At 42.0% G+C, this 15635-nt stretch overlaps 1 protein-coding gene across 5 annotated transcripts in view; it reads left to right on the top strand.

The window, feature by feature from the left end:
• The window catches only part of Btbd9 (BTB domain containing 9), a 381249-nt gene that overhangs the window by 84659 nt on the left and 280955 nt on the right, over positions 1-15635 (top strand). Inside the window, exon 7 of one of the 5 annotated variants that reach the window (XM_042265708.2) lies at positions 9857-12974. The exons of the other annotated variants lie outside the window; for them this stretch is intronic. Coding sequence (XP_042121642.1) covers positions 9857-10187 — 331 coding nt within the window. The 3' untranslated portion in view covers positions 10188-12974. Of the gene's footprint in view, positions 1-9856; positions 12975-15635 lie in introns of those variants that run through there. 5 annotated transcript variants of the gene reach the window in all.

The following is a 15635-nucleotide window of genomic DNA, read 5'->3' as shown; positions in this document are numbered from 1 at the left end:
ACAGCCAGGCTCCGTTGTTTTCTGGTTTGTTTGTAGCTCTTGGAAACGGAGATCCTGAGACTTTGAGTAGAAACAAAGGGAAACCTTTGCATATACTTAGCATCTGCAAAGGAAGGGAACTAAGAAAAGTAGGTCTAACTAAAGTTGAGAGTATAGCCAAAAAGCCTACTGCTCCGATCCTCATCCCACCACTAAGGATGGTAGGTTTGCAGGTTCCCAAATGCTGATCAGTTGAGAGATTGTTGTCAACCTCGGCATGGACTACTACTCACTATTAGACTTGCTTACACTGCCCTTACTAGTTTATGGTGTCATCTTAGAGAAGAATCCATAGCCACACATAGACATCCTTGGAACAGACCGTAGGACCGTAGTTTATTACTGCCATGCAGTTTTAAATACACCTTCAGAATCTGGGTCTGAAGGAGTATGATTTGCACATTGATCTTTGGAGGTCTGGGGCTCATTCTTTTATTTTTCTGTTTTCTAAGACAGGGTCTCACTGTGTAATCCAGGCTGGCCTTGAAACTCATGATCCTCATGCCTCAGCCTTATCTGCATCATCATGCTTGGTGTTCTTAAGCTGGTCTTTTTGTTGGTTTTTAAATGTAAAGCACTGTCCTTTCCATCTTTATCACAACGCTATCTCCATGCATGTGTGTCTTCAGTGCTAATACAGTTTTATTCTGGACTTCTATATTATGAAGTAATAACTCTTACTGCAGGATGGTCAAATTCCCTCCCTGCCTTTGGCCATCCTGCCCACTTTATAATTGAAGGGTAGTATCTATCTACTATTTAATTTTTTAAAAGCGTATTATATCATCAGTAGGTTGCATTCAGGCAGTTGCCAAATATACATTTAGATGCTTAAATTAATAAGTTGGGATTTAAATTTTGCTGCTGTAGTTAGAATGGTGCCCATACCAGTCACTTAATGCTATCAGAGAGGAAGATTCTTACAGGCATTGTTTGCCTCAGTCTGTGAGTACTGCCGTGGCAGGCTGTGGAGATAGGATGAAAAGGTAGCATGCTAGGGTGTGCATCTAGCCTCAGAAACAGCTCTGGTCCAAGAAAACAGGAACATTTCCGTGCTGTCAGTGGCTTTCATGTGTGGGTGCATTACCTCACACTGCACAGTCTCAGAGATTTCATAGGAGGCGGCAGTCATTGTAGTATAAAAGTGTTCACGAATGAACTGTCCATATGTAAAATTAATTCTCGCTCAAATACTGATCCCTGAGGAGGAATATCGTTGTCTGTCCCGTCAGGCACCATGCTTCACTGGTGGTCGGGAAGATGTAAACTCAGTACTCAATTATAAGATTAGATGGCAGCTTTTTAGAAAGTTCAGAAAATGAAGACTCTGAAGTTAAGGAAATTGAAGTTCCAGAACTGCCAGGCTCACATACAGAGCCATTGATAGAACGACCCCTGGCAGTGCTAGACCAGCAACTAGAGAAAAAGAGGCGAAGCTACCAAACCAATGGAATGGAGGTGTTTCAAGAGAGGGAGCAGATGATTAACAATTTTGAGAATATTGATGCTATCCAGTAGGTTTGAAAGAGTATTTCTCACTGTGATTGTGCCGGGAAATGGTGTGAAGACTATCTCAGGCTGTGTATCAGCCACTTACTGCTACCATTTGGGTTAACACACAGATGCCATATTCATTACTTTTTTCCTGTCAAATAGAAGATAAACTATACTTGAATCTCAGTTTTTAACTTCCCAAAGTCCTTTTCCACATTCACAATTAAATTTGACCTTGATTTTAAGAGAGTTCACTTTTAGTGTTGGTTTTCAGATAACTATTCTAGAATAATAGGAACTGCCCTCTAATGGTTATATGCTTGTCTTCTGAGTCTGTATGTCTTCTTTGTCCAGTTTTGCTAGTAATAAACAGCAGCAACAAACACTGATGTGGCCAGTTTAGAAGTCGAATTGAGTCAAACTGTCTTGTAACCACTGAGCCAAAGAAACAGACTGTGTTAAGAAATAGTCTCTTCCAGAAGAATGGCCAACCCGTAGATTCTACTTTTATCTTGGAGAAAGGACTTAGAATCACTTGTTAAATGAAAAGACATTGCATACATACATATTCCAGTTGAGGGGTGTTGTTTCTGAAGCCTTTGTTTCTTTGTCCAGAGATGGGATTTTACTCAGATTTCAAGATGAATATATTGGAGCTTCCTAATCCATTTGAAAAGGAAAACGTGTCTGCAGCTTTCCCAGACTTCATTTGGTCACTGGTAGACTGGTAGATTCAGCCTGTCTGTCAAGAGTGGAGTCTAATGCACCCGGCTGCTTGCTGTTTTTAATCCAGCCATGGCTCTGGAAGCCCCGGGATGACATGCCTTTTTGGAATTTTTTTTCAAGTCTTAGAGTCTGGGGAAATACTCCAAGGTTATGGTGTTGTCAGAGAATTTATTGTTTTGGGAGTTTTGAAATATGTATAAAAGAACATACATGGTTGAAACTGTAATACACAGTGGATTATCTGGTAGCTTCCCACAATATGCAAGTTGTGTTCTAACAAAATCAGATTTTTTTTAAGATGTAAAAAGTTAATATGTACCTTAAAGCCATTCTCTAAATAGCACTCATTCATTATGGTGCACATTTACATTCATGCTTCCCTTGAACTTAGGCTAGAATATTTATCTGTGCAATTGAAGTGGCAACACGTTAGTTAAGTGCATAATTTAAAGTTGCTGGCATTTCCATTCATTTTTCTTTTATTGAAAAAGTTTATCCCCCTGATAAAGGTTGAATTAGTCATTGGGTACTTCGGATAAGTTCCGTGGAGCTTTCTCCGGCACCTGTGTAAGGGGCACAGAATCCCCCTCTTCATAGCTGTGTGCTCACTTTTCAGTGGGAAGTTTGATGTGTGACTGACACTCCATTTTATGGCAAGTCACGTGCTTGTCCAGCAAGCTAACCACAGGTTGTTGTTGTTGTTTTTGGTTTTGGTTTTTTGGTTTTTGAGACAGGGTTTTTCTGTGTAGCCCTGGCTATCCTGGAACTTGCTCTGTAGACCAGGCTGGTTTTGAACTCAGATCTGCCTGCCTCTGCCTCCCGAGTGCTGGGATTAAAGGTGTGTGCCACCATAGGTTTTAATTTCTATTGCTCCAAGGATTTTACTCTAAAATTCACCTGCTTAGAAACAGAAAAAATTTAATACTATATAGTTTGTATGGTTAAGAATGCATTTTCATCAAAATAGACCATCTGTTTGTTGTTTTTCTTTTGTTTCTTACAAGAGGTCAGTACATTAATATTTACTGTACTTTCCCCTTTTAACTTCTAATTACCTTAAAGACATAAAGTTTTTAGACCAGATTATTTAAAAAACTTAAAATGTATATAATAAAGCAAGAACCTCTTGAAACTCAGGATGTCACATATGCAGTAAAATTTTAGAAAATGTTGAAGTTATCTGTAACTCTGGTGTTTTATGTGAGATTATAAAACTGCAGAACTATGCTCTCAGGCTGGAATTACATTTAGCTAATGCTATGAAAAGAGACAGAGTTTTGAGAACATTTCTTGGAGAGTTTTGACCTTACTCTCAACGAAGGTGAAAAGAGATGAAGATTAAAAGGAATTATGTGGTTAAGGGGAGAGGGAGGGCGATGGGTGCAGGAGGGAGCGGCCGAGGCATTTCTGTGCTCTCTACTTGACTACACTGCTGTCTTATTTCCTTGTGCACACACCTGACTCTCAGTGCCTGGTAAACTGGTTCCCAGTACCGCCAGGATTTACCCCTGGAATGACTAGATCTCTTTTAGGCAAAGCAGCCCTGTTATCTCCAGTCTAAACTCACACAAACATGTTTTTTATTAAAATGTCCATGTTGCTGTCAGAATTTTACCCTAGATGAAGGGGACTTTTGCAAACTATACATTGGCAGTATTCATTCCCTTCCTCTCTCCGTCTGTCCATCTAATTGTATCTATCTGTTAGGACCTGTTCTCTGAAGCTTGCTGTCTATGGGCTAGGGATGTAACCCATAAGGAATTTGGAGTCCATTGACTTCTTCGTGCCCAGACCTCGAAAGATTTCAGTATAATAAAGAACTCAAACAACTTTAGAAGACAGTTTTGCTTATGGGACTGAAAATCTTCTGTGACATATAAAACAGTTACATATATGTCATAGAAGTATCAGAATGAAATGTGCCCAAGAGTCTTGTGATTCAAGCTAAACAGATTATTATTGTTTCTTTTATCCTGCCTTTAAACTTTCATAGTTATAGCTGTTTCTGTTCTCTATGCATTAAGTACTGGGCAAATATTTGTATTTATAATTATTTCAGAGTGGGCTAACTTGCTGCTTGATGGTGGTGGTGGTCCTTCATCTGAATCCTAAAGGAAATAATTCCTGTGGACGATGTTTTTTATACGAGGACTTTAATTCTTTGCTTACCCCAGGTTTGTTAGTAAATTGATTCAGTCTGTCACATTTCTTTGTTACTACACATTTTTTAATTTATTTATTTTTATTTTATGTGCATTCTGTTGTGGGTTCTCTTTGCACCTGAGCCCAAGTTCGCTGGACACTGCTTCAGCTCCTGTGTGGTTGGCTGCAAAGTGAACTGGGTTAAGGAGAGGTAGAGGCCCTTAATTGTATTTTCATCATAAGCCAAATGCTCTGCTCCTGTCTTAGTAGATCCCTGCTTTGTGTTGTCTGTAGCCTGACCCAGTTCATAATACAATGTTACTTTGACTTGAATTCAGCTTTTGATATTTTAAATTCCTTTTTTATGTAAATATGTGGAGAATGGTAAAAGGCAGAGCACACCATTAAAAAAAAAAAGAAACTCTAATTTCGATTTTCTTAGTTTTTTTTCCCTCAAATCTATCCCTACTTCTTCCTCTTGTCCTCTTGCTTTCAGTATATCCAGCTTGGACCATGATGTAGATGTAACCAACCATCTTATTAAATAAGAAACACAGAGCTAATGTAAAAGAGGAAGCCGAGAGGTCAGAGCTCAGAGCTAAAATCTTACCCTTCCTCCTGCGGTGCTCCTAGCTTCCCGAAAGAGAGCTATTTCCTGTGTGTATGTCTTTAAATAATCTTTCTGTTCTGCCTTCTCATTGGTTGTAAACCCAAACACATGACTGCCTCGTCACTGCCTGTAAGTACAGCCCTCTAGGTCTTAAAGACGTATGTCTCCAATGCTGGCTGTATCCCTGAACACACAGAGATCTATGGGATTAAAGGCGTGCGCCACCACCGCCACACTCTTGCTATGGCTCTAATAGCTCTGACCCCCGGGCAACTTTATTTATTAACATACAATTAAAATCACATTTCAGTACAAATAGAATACCTTGTCTGTTCTCACATTGTGTCTTAAATGACAGCTCCTGTTATCTCCCACAGGAAAACTTGTTAGGGCCCGCCCTTTTTTATCTGTACATGAGATCCAAGTCCGTAGCATACAACTGGAGTCTAGTGGCTCTACTCTGTTGGGGTCAGGTCATTCGGAGTCATTGTTCCACTCTCAGTTTGCACACCTTTGCAATGAGGAAAACAGTGGTAACTTCTTTGAGGGAGAATTAGAACAAATCCTGGCACATACTGATTGCCTGGCAAACCTCAGATCCCTGCTGCTTTGCTGGGCTCACTGTCTGTTGAAACCTTAAAATTCAACCAAAGTAGACTGTTTAGAGATTCCAAGACCACACTGTGTGAGTTCAGTATTCTGTGTCTTTAAACAATCTTTACTCAGAGTGAACTTGACCTTCCTGTCTGGACAGCCTGAGTTTCATGGACACAGAGGATCAGCAAGTGTAGACAGCACAAAATGCCCATCTTCATAGAAGTTGTGTCCTAATGGGGAGAGACAGACAGTAAAGATAAAGTGCACCAAGGCAGAGGGGTGGGCCACTTACGGGAGTGGGAGTGCTGTTTCTGATAGGCCTGGCCTCATTGAAAGGTGACAGTCTGAGGGAGACCTGAAGAGATTAGGAAATAAGTTAGTGTGGCAGTGTTCCAGGTTAAGGGAACAGTGACCAGCTATGATGAGACATGTCAGGTGTGCTCTTGGAGTGATACAGAGGCCACTAGGGATGAGAAGATGGGGCAGAAAGGGAATAGTCCCAGTTTTCATAGGATTGGGTGAGTGGAGGGTACTGAATTTAGTCGGTGATTGTTCTTACTGGAGCACAGGCTGTAATGGGCTGGAAGCGGGCACACAGGCACATTCCCACAACTTAGCTCTACAGAAACATGGTGATTTCCACAGAGGGCTTTCCCTTCTCCAGAAAGCTTTTTCAGTTCCTTCCTTCCTCTACTCTGATAGGCAGGGCCCCTGAACTCTTACTGTGTTTCTTGACTTTTCAAGTTGGACAGAAAAACTCCTGCCCAAGCTCATGTTGGGGACTAAGATGTGCCCCCCCCCCCCCCAGAGAGGCTCTAGGATGTCAGTGTGCAGATGTGACCCTTTCTGAAACTTGGGAGTGTCATGTGTACCAGGCAGTTAGGACTGGTCAAGAGTGCCTTTGTGCCAGCCCATAGCTGGCTGCTTCATGCCCATTATCCGTTTCACCTGAGAGTTGGCTACGTGGGGACAGATCTGTGTAAAGACATCAGAGGTTGGCATCTGGGGCTTGTGACAACTCTGCTAGCACCTGCTTTATCTCAGCGACTGTGATAGTTCATTGGAATGCTCAGACATGTTTATGACTGTCTCTGTAGTGCCAGGAGTATTTATGGAGCTGGGCATTCAAGAGTCACATTGGAGCTTACTTTTTAAAGCACATTATGAACTCCAGTTAAGAAGACAGACTTGACTTTTTTGGGGGGAGAATTCCAATTCAATGACAACTCTCTTGAGGATTTGAATCCTTAGGATTTACAGGTCCATAGGTTCTGTTGTCCTCTTTGTGGTTATTGATTTTCCTCATCCATTTCTATAATTTCTGCCTGGCTGTAGCCACTTCCTTAGGGATTTATTGCTCATCTTTTGCCCTGCTCTCTTTAGAGGAGTCCCGTGTCAAACTTTTATCCTTTCTATCAAGTTACAGCGGTTTAAAGGCAGATTGTGCTCTTGGCCTAAACATGTTGACAGTGACCCTTAGCAGTGAATGATAGCATGGTTTTCAGGGAAATGTCTTGGCGCTGTTTCCCTCAGTGTATGGACCTCACTTCTTTACTTATTTACATATCTCCAGGGAAAGAGAAATGCCTGAATTGGGCAAAAGAGAAAGTCTGCTGGGAAATTGCTCTATCCTTTTTTTTTAAGGTGACATCTAGAAATGCACTGTTTTAAAAATTTGAACTTTGTAGGCACATTTCCATTTTAAAAGAAGAGGAAAAATGACTTTTAAAAATATGTTGGGTAAAACCTGAAAAGAAAGCTCTTAAAAAAAAAAAAATGAAAAGAAAGAAAAAGGACTCTAGCCTGACAAGAGAATAGGAAGAAATGATTACTGATCATTTCAATTTCCAGTAAATTACTAAGCATACATAATGGGCTTTGAAGAGAGATGATTCCTATGGCACACCTCATGCTGCCCTCACAGATAAGTGTGTAAATGAGAGGGAAATGAATCGTTTCAGCCAGGAAAATCTATACTATTTTGGTGAGTGAAATTGAAATAATTCTATCACTCCTTACTGAAAATAAAACATAAATGTTTTTGATGTGTTTCTAGAGGATAGTATACTTACAGATTTGCTGCAAAGAAACATTGTTGAATCATGGATAGCTAAATGAATATGAAAACTAAAAGTCTAGCCTGGAGAGACGGTTCAGTGGCTAAGAGCATGGGCTGCTCTTGCTCAAGACCCAAATTTGGTTCCCAGCACTCACATGGTGGCTGTCTCAGTTAGGTTTTTATTGCTGTGAAGAGACACCATGACCATGGCAACACTCATAAAGGAAACATTTAATTGAGGTAGTAGCTTACAGTTTCAGAGGGTCAGTCTATTATCATCATGACAGGGAGCATGATGGCCTGCAGACAGATGTGCTGGAGCTGAGAGTGCTACATCTTGACTCAGAGGCAACAGGAATTAAGACTGACTATCACATTGAGTGATAGTTTGAAAGAAAGACCTCAAAGTCCACCCCCACAGTGATGCATTCCTCCAACAAGGCCACACCTCCTAATAGTGCTACTCCCTTTGGGGGGCATTTTATTACAAACCACCACAGTGGCTCAGAGCCATGTGTATCTGTAACTCTAGTTCCAGGAATCCAGTGCCTCTTCTGGCTTCCTTGTTCACCAGGCATGTTTGTGATGTACAGATATACATGGAAGCAAACACTTGTGGAAATTAAACAAAACCTATTAGTATTTTATATAGTTTGTACTGCAAATTTTAAAATATAATTTTGTGGCTAGAAATTTAAAAGCAGAATGTCAAACAAAATAACCCTTAGAATTTAGCAGCTTTTTTCACAAAGGTGGGGGGGGGGAGAGCGGGGGTCCTTGATTCATATATTCATTTAATATAGGTTTCTTGAAAGCCTGAAACATTCTAGGCAATATGATAGCAAGACCAATTTCCATTACAGTCACAGAGATAGTTCTTCGACTTATCGTGTGATGATAAGTGCTGTGTAGGAGAAGTTTGGGATTTGTTGTGAGATCCTGGAAGATCTTTTCAAGAGTACTAGTGTCGCCATTGAGACTGAAGAAGATAGGAGGATTCAAGGAGAGGAGAAAAGAGGCACAGGAGGAGCGACTTATGGAGACCTCAGCAAGAGAAGGAGCTTGATGGGTTCCCAGGACCGAGAGAAGCAGAGAAGTGTGCAGGGTGTGTGGAACACGCTGGCCAGAGGGTGAGGTCCAAAAGGAGGTGGAAGTAGTGAACTGAGGGCAGATCTGAGGATGATGTTGTTGCCGAGTTTGAACTTTATTTCTGATAACAGGGGACCTATTAGAGAATATTTACTAGGTGACGTTCTTCAAAGATAATAACAAAACCCTTGAGTAGAATCTCTCCAGAAGGAGGTGTATAAATAGCTTATAAATATATGACAGATGACCAACATCATTAGGCATTAGAAAAATGCAAGTACAAACCACAGTGAAAAACCACTTGACGGCCATTAGGATGACTGTGATCAAAGCAAGGAAAAGAAAAAAGAAAAACAAAACCCAGATACCAGAAAGTAAGTGTTGGCAGCATGTAGACAAACAGAACCCTTGTGCATCGCCAGTAGGAGCACAACATGGTTACAGCTGTTGCTGTGGACAGTTGTGCAGTTCAAGGTGTGCATGGAATCACATAGGATCCAGCAATTCTACTTCCTGGTGTATCCCACAAAGAGCTGAAAGCAGAGACGCAGACAGACGCTTGCATGTCAGTGTTCACATGGTTAAAGGGGGAAATGTCCATCACCAGGTGTGTGCACAGACGCAATATGGGCTCTATAAATAGTGAGGTATTATTATTGTACCTTAACAAGAAATGAACTTTGAAAACATACTGAGTGGACTCAGTCACATGAAAGGAAAGATAGTTCTACAGTTACATTTACATGCTGTACTTAGACAGATTTCTAGAGGTTGAAGGTGCAGTAGAGGTTTGGTAGAGATGGGAGGAGGTGGGGCATTGGTATTTGTTGTTTATGGGTACAGATGTTTTAGAAATGGAGAGTGGTAGTGATGAGTTAACTAATGTCACTGAATTATACACTTGAAATGGTTAAATGACTAAAACAATTGCCATGTATGTAATTAGGAATGAGTTTCAGTACAAATCACAGGGAATTTGGGGTAAAACGTTTGGGATGCTTGTTGCTCTCAGGTTGGCATTATGGAACTGAGCAGTGCTTTCAGGAGCCAGCTGTTCCTCTTTTCACTCTCACATCCGTGGTATGTTGCTTTGTCCTCAGGCTTCTCTCTGAAGACCCCATTCTTCTCCACTTCCAGCCCCCTGTCAGTATTCTCACAGGAAGGAGGAGGACTAGTGTGAGAGCAACATCTGTATTAGCAACATCAGAATCACAGTGGTCATGCCATCTTACTTCCTTTTTTTCCTCGTGGACCACAGCTCATGGTAAACCTTGTTGGCCCTGCCTTCAACATGCTGGAACAACTTCCCCATACCATTGCCACTTCTCTGATCCAGGCCACCCTCTCTCAGATTATTGCAGTGGTCTCATCATACCTGTCTGTCTTTTTGCTTCTAATCTTATACTCCTTTGGTCTCCTCTTGATTTCTGAGATCTTTTGTGGGTTTTTAAAAATTGTTGTTTGATTGTTTATGTTATTATTAAAATGTAACTCACATTAAATCATAGCATTTAATCTTTTTTTTCTTTGCAATTCAGTGGCTTTAAGTATTTCCAAAGGTTATGTAACCACCACCATCACCACTCACTACCACCCACCACCACCACTCACCACCACCACTCACCACTAACCATCACCATCATAGCCAGAAAGTGTTTCTTTTATAAAATACTAGGCGGGAGCTGTATAAAATCATCCCATCATGCTCTATCTAATTCAAGACAGAAGCCAGATTCCTTGACTATGATATGACCCCTTTCCCTCTCAGGCTTTACCACCTACGACTCTCTCCCCTCATCCCACTGGAGCCCCACTGGCTCCTGCTGTCCTAGCCTAGATCAGCTGCTGTCTCAAAGCCCTGTACGTTTGCCGTCTGCCTCCCATCTCATTCTTCTCAGCTCCTTTCTCAGTGGACCCTTTCATGACCACTTTGTTGATAACTGTAGTGAACACAACTCACAGAAACACATTCACAATATGTTTTCTTTAGCTTCTACCAGCTAATCTAGTTTATAACTTGCTTTGTTTATTTGTCCTGCCTTATTAGATTATGAACTGCTTCAAGAAAGAATTTTGGGGGGTATTTGAACCTAGCACCTTGACCAAAGTCAAAATTGTAGTGGATGAATGAATAATGAATTCTGTCATTTTGCACCCCAATCTGCAAAAGACCTGGCTAACCTCCAGATTGTAAGAACTAAATTAACTGGAGTTAGTGTTCAGGGTTGACTGAGCCTGCTGCAGGAGCCTGCTATAAGAGGTGTTAGGGTGGTGCATTGCTTATTTGGTAACACAGTTACCATTTACTGCTGAGTGCTTAATCACTAACAAATAAACAGCTAAGCGTTCCCTGCTGTCATGGAGTTTACTTTCTAGAGGGTGCTCTATACAGCAGGGAACAGGAAAGGGAAGTTGAAGAACAGTGATGACTATGGAGACAGTAAGACAAGGGGATAGAAAATGAAGGCAGCTTACAGTCGGGCAAGGGGTGCTTTAGGTTCTGTGGTTAGGTGTGCCCTTTACAGCAGTTACCATTTCAGCTGACACCTGGGTGACTGGAGGAGCCAGCCATTTGGATCATGCCGTAGCTATTGCTGTGATAGAATAACCCTGGCAGCCTAAGGGAGAGGACTTCTTCCAGCTGTTTAAGTACAGTTTATCATGGCAGGGAGTCAAGGAGGCAGGAGCATGAAGCATCTGGGCTCGTTACAGTGTCAAGTGGGAAGAACAGAATGCTGGACATGGGCATGCTAGCCCTCTGCTCGCTTTCTCCACTTACACAGTTCAGCCTCCCCACCTAGAGAGGCTGGACCCACAGTCTCTCCACATGAATGAACACAATCAAGATAATCACCCCTAGGCTTCCAGAGACCCTTCTGCCTGATTCTAGATTCTGTTAAGTTGATAGCACTGACCATCAGAGGTAGAAAAGCCTTCCAAGCTTGGGGACAAGACTGAGAAAGAAGACCCGTTCAGATGGAGTGCAGGCAGTTACAGAGTGGCAGCCTTTCTTTGATGCCATGGGTAAGAGTTTGGATTTCTAGGGCCTGGCCGACTGGTTCAACAGTTGAGAGTGCTTGATGTGAAACCAGGAAGGCTGGAGTTTGGACCTCCCCACCCACATACCAAGCCAAGTGTTCCCCGAATGTCCATAATCTCAGCTCTGAGAGATCGAATGCCTCTCCATGTGTATGCGCACACACACACACACACACACACACACACACACACACACACACACGCTCGCCCTCCCTCCCTCCTTCCCTCCCTTCTTTCCTCCCTCTCTCTCCCCCTTTCTCCCTCCCTCCCTCTCTCTCCCACCCCCCAACACACAAATTCTTGTTCTTTTTTATTGACATTCTTTTATTTTACATGCTGACCACAGTTTCTCTCCCTCCTCTCCTTCTGCCCCCCCCCACTCCCACCTACCCTCCTCCCCATCTATCCACTCTTCTTCTCTCTCCATTGAAAAGAGGCAGACTTCTCATGGGCTTGAACATAGCATGGCACATCAAGTTGAGGCAGGACAGAGCTCCTCCCCCTGCATGAAGGCTGAGCAAGGTAATCCAACATGGGGAACAGGTTCCCCAAAGCCAGCTAAGTGCCAGGGACAAGTCCTGATCTCACTGCTAGGAGCCTTACATATAGACCAAGCTACAAATTCTTTAAAAAGAGTTCAGACTGTGAAGTCATTAGCTATTAGTGGGTTTAACCAGGAACATGATATGATCTGATTAAAATTTTACATAGGGCTGGGACTTTAATCCCAGCACTCAGGAGGCAGAAGCAGGCGGATCTCTGTGAGTTCAGGGCCAGCCTGGTCTACAGAGCGAGATCCAGGACAACTAGGGCTGTTACAAAGAGAAACCCTGTCTCAAACCCGCTCCCCTCCCCTAAAAAGATTTTACGTAGGAACTTGTTCAGAAGGGGACTCCAAAACACATGTGCTTTCAGTGGCCAGCTAGCATAAAATTATGGGTCAGGCTTATTCAAACCAAATACTGTTGGGACTGTGTTAATAAACGCCCTAAATGTGGAAGGAACAATCGAGCAGTGAGAAACAGAGCAGAGCCTGTAGAAGCCCTCCTGAGTTCATCCAGGTAGGCCAAAGGGAATCTCATGCCCATACTGCCAGCTCCGGTAACCTTCCAAGAGACACCAGGAATCCAGGGTTTTGTTACACGCTTCGGTTGAAGTAGAAGCAAGCAATGGAAGCAGCCTTGTGAAGTGCTGTGGGCTAAGAGGACAGCAGTGATGGTGTGCTTGGGTCCTAGAGAGGACACTGGGCAGTGCCTGGACGAGGAGGACAGCAGCAGAAAAGCAGAAGGGATTACGATACACTTGAGAAAAGAGAACACAGACAGGAATGTCAGAGACAGGATTGAGGAACGTGCACGCCTTACCTCGATGCTGGTTTCCTGACATGAACCTAGTAATGCAGAGACAGCAGTTAGGAGGAAGAAGATACTGTGCATGTTGAAGACCACACATGTAGTGTTGGAGCTGGACAAGGTTAAGATGATTATAAACATGCACATGGGGATTTCCAGAGAGATGAGGATACTCGAAAGGATTTGGTTGGGATATAAATTGGGGATCAGTGGCATATAATGGTTGAAGCTGTGGGCTAGATGAGATTCACTATTGAGAGAGAAGGCCATGTGTCCAGCCTTAGTGCCATGCCTTAACTCTAGATAAACATCTCTCCTCCGGTCTCTTCTACCCTTTCTATATAAACTTACACTTAAACATTTAGTTCAGTTGATACAAGTTTCCTACATGAGAAAATAAATATTTATCTTATTTGTTTTCTAGTAAGCATGGTAATTCTGGAAACCCAGGGTTTCTACTCATACACACCCAGAGGAAGTAGCTGGTTTTATGTCAGCCTGCACAGGGCTTTGACTAATACCTGATGGATATTTTGAGGTGTGGTCAGTCCCAGGATGAAAGTTTTATTGTTGACTTCTTTGTCCGTACTCCAGTTTCAGAATTCCCTCCTGTTGGAATTCCCTGCTTTCTGCTCTTATTTCTGCTTCTTCCCTCATCTACTCAAATATTTGCTTATACTTAACTATGTGCAAGTTGTCGCATAAAAATAGGTGATGTAATTGTAAACCCAAACTAAACAGAAAAGCTATGGTCTGTTTTCAGTAGTAGTATATACTTACATACTCTATTTTGATACTCATTGTTAAAAGTTTCCATGCTTTTTCTTGGAGGGTGAGGGACTTAGACATAAAATTAGAATAAATATGAATATTATGCATGTCACTGTCTGAATCCTTCCATGATTTCATAATGCCAGAAACATTGTCATTAATTTCTGTTTGCCATTGCACTTCTGTCTGGCTTTGTGATAGCTTTTGTGTTTTCGTGACTTGCTGTCCTTCTGCTCTAGCTGTGAACGTATATGAAAGAGAAGGCCTCACTCAGTGGAGTTCCCAGGAAGGTGATGCAGCGTTAGTGGCTGGCAGCATAGAGCTCTACAGGAGCCATCATAGCTCTGCTTGGCTTTTGAGTTCAATTCAGAGTAGGGACTTTGTTCTTTCATTTAGACTTAAGCCTTAGGTATCTTTAACACTTGCCTCCAGGGAGGCACTGCTGACACTCGCCTGCCAGTTGGCTTAAGTCTTTGGTGTCCGTAGACAGCAGTGTTTCCTTGAGCTGGACTTTTCATTTTCTGAGTCTTTATAAAGTCAGCCTTTTGGGTTGACCTTCAGGTGTAAGGCACACTGCTTTTGTTTAGTGCTTTAAAAAGGACAAAAGAAAATCTGAACAGAACCGGTCTTTCCTCCTTGCTAAGGTTTTGTATGTGCTTTTATATATGAATGCCCAGAGGTGTCTTAAGATGGACATGTTTTTGTAAGTCTTAAATAAAAAATAAATGCTTTATAGGTTTGGGATTTGTGAGTGCATAACACACTGTACATCAATGAATCTGTTGTAACACAATAAAGTTTATTGTAACATAAACCTATTTATAAAGAATATGGCTCATGGATTACTAGCCTAATCCATAAAATGGGCCCTGCTGTGGGACATTTTATAGTAACTTATTGAGCCTCCAACATGGGTATTACCACCTAACCCAACTAAAACATCAGCAGTTTATTGGGCACTGGAAAAAAAAAATCAAAAGATGAGACTTGGCTGGAGGTTGCTTGACATGTTGGCACAAGAATGGTCTTGCTTTACTGTTCATTTGTTGCCTGTGCTTCTGTTGATTTCTATTTCATTTCACTTTACCATTTGGACTGTATATGCAAATGTTCTGAACTCACATGGCCTCTTCGTTATTGGCACTAATAGAAAAAAACTTCACTTTTTGTTTTGCTTTTCTGAGCCAAGGACTTACTATGTTAGCCTTGTCTGACCTCAGCGAGGTGCTGAGATTGCAGGCGTGCACACCAAGCCCGGCTGCAAACCCCTACCGTTTAGTTAGAAAGCTGACCATCGTGTCAGCATCACTGTCCTTCATCTTATGAGAAACCTTTAAGGCCAGCACTCCAACCTCTTAGGGGTTTCTAGACATACCCATTTTCCTGAGCTTGTGAACACTACGAGAAGACAGTTTCTGTCTGGTGACCTGAGTGATCCAGGTAGAGCCTAACATGGATTGTTTTATACTTCAATGTTAGTACTTAGTGCCAAATGTCACATTTTGTTTGTGGTTGGTAAATTTAGACCCAACATGAATTGATTCCACTATTTGCCTTGGTCCCAGGAGTAGACATCATTTTTCCTATTTCTCTGAGAAATCTCTATGAATATCTTAAAAAAGAAAGCATTTATAAGCCCAATTAGAAGTGATCTGTGAATTGTTTTTGGTCGTGTGGGATTGGCTAGCATACATAATCAATGGTTGGACATGGCAGT

The sequence above is a fragment of the Peromyscus maniculatus genome, chromosome 21, assembly GCF_049852395.1.
Source record: "Peromyscus maniculatus bairdii isolate BWxNUB_F1_BW_parent chromosome 21, HU_Pman_BW_mat_3.1, whole genome shotgun sequence".
Taxonomy (NCBI): domain Eukaryota; kingdom Metazoa; phylum Chordata; class Mammalia; order Rodentia; family Cricetidae; genus Peromyscus; species Peromyscus maniculatus.
This window is presented reverse-complemented; position numbering and strand designations above follow the sequence as displayed.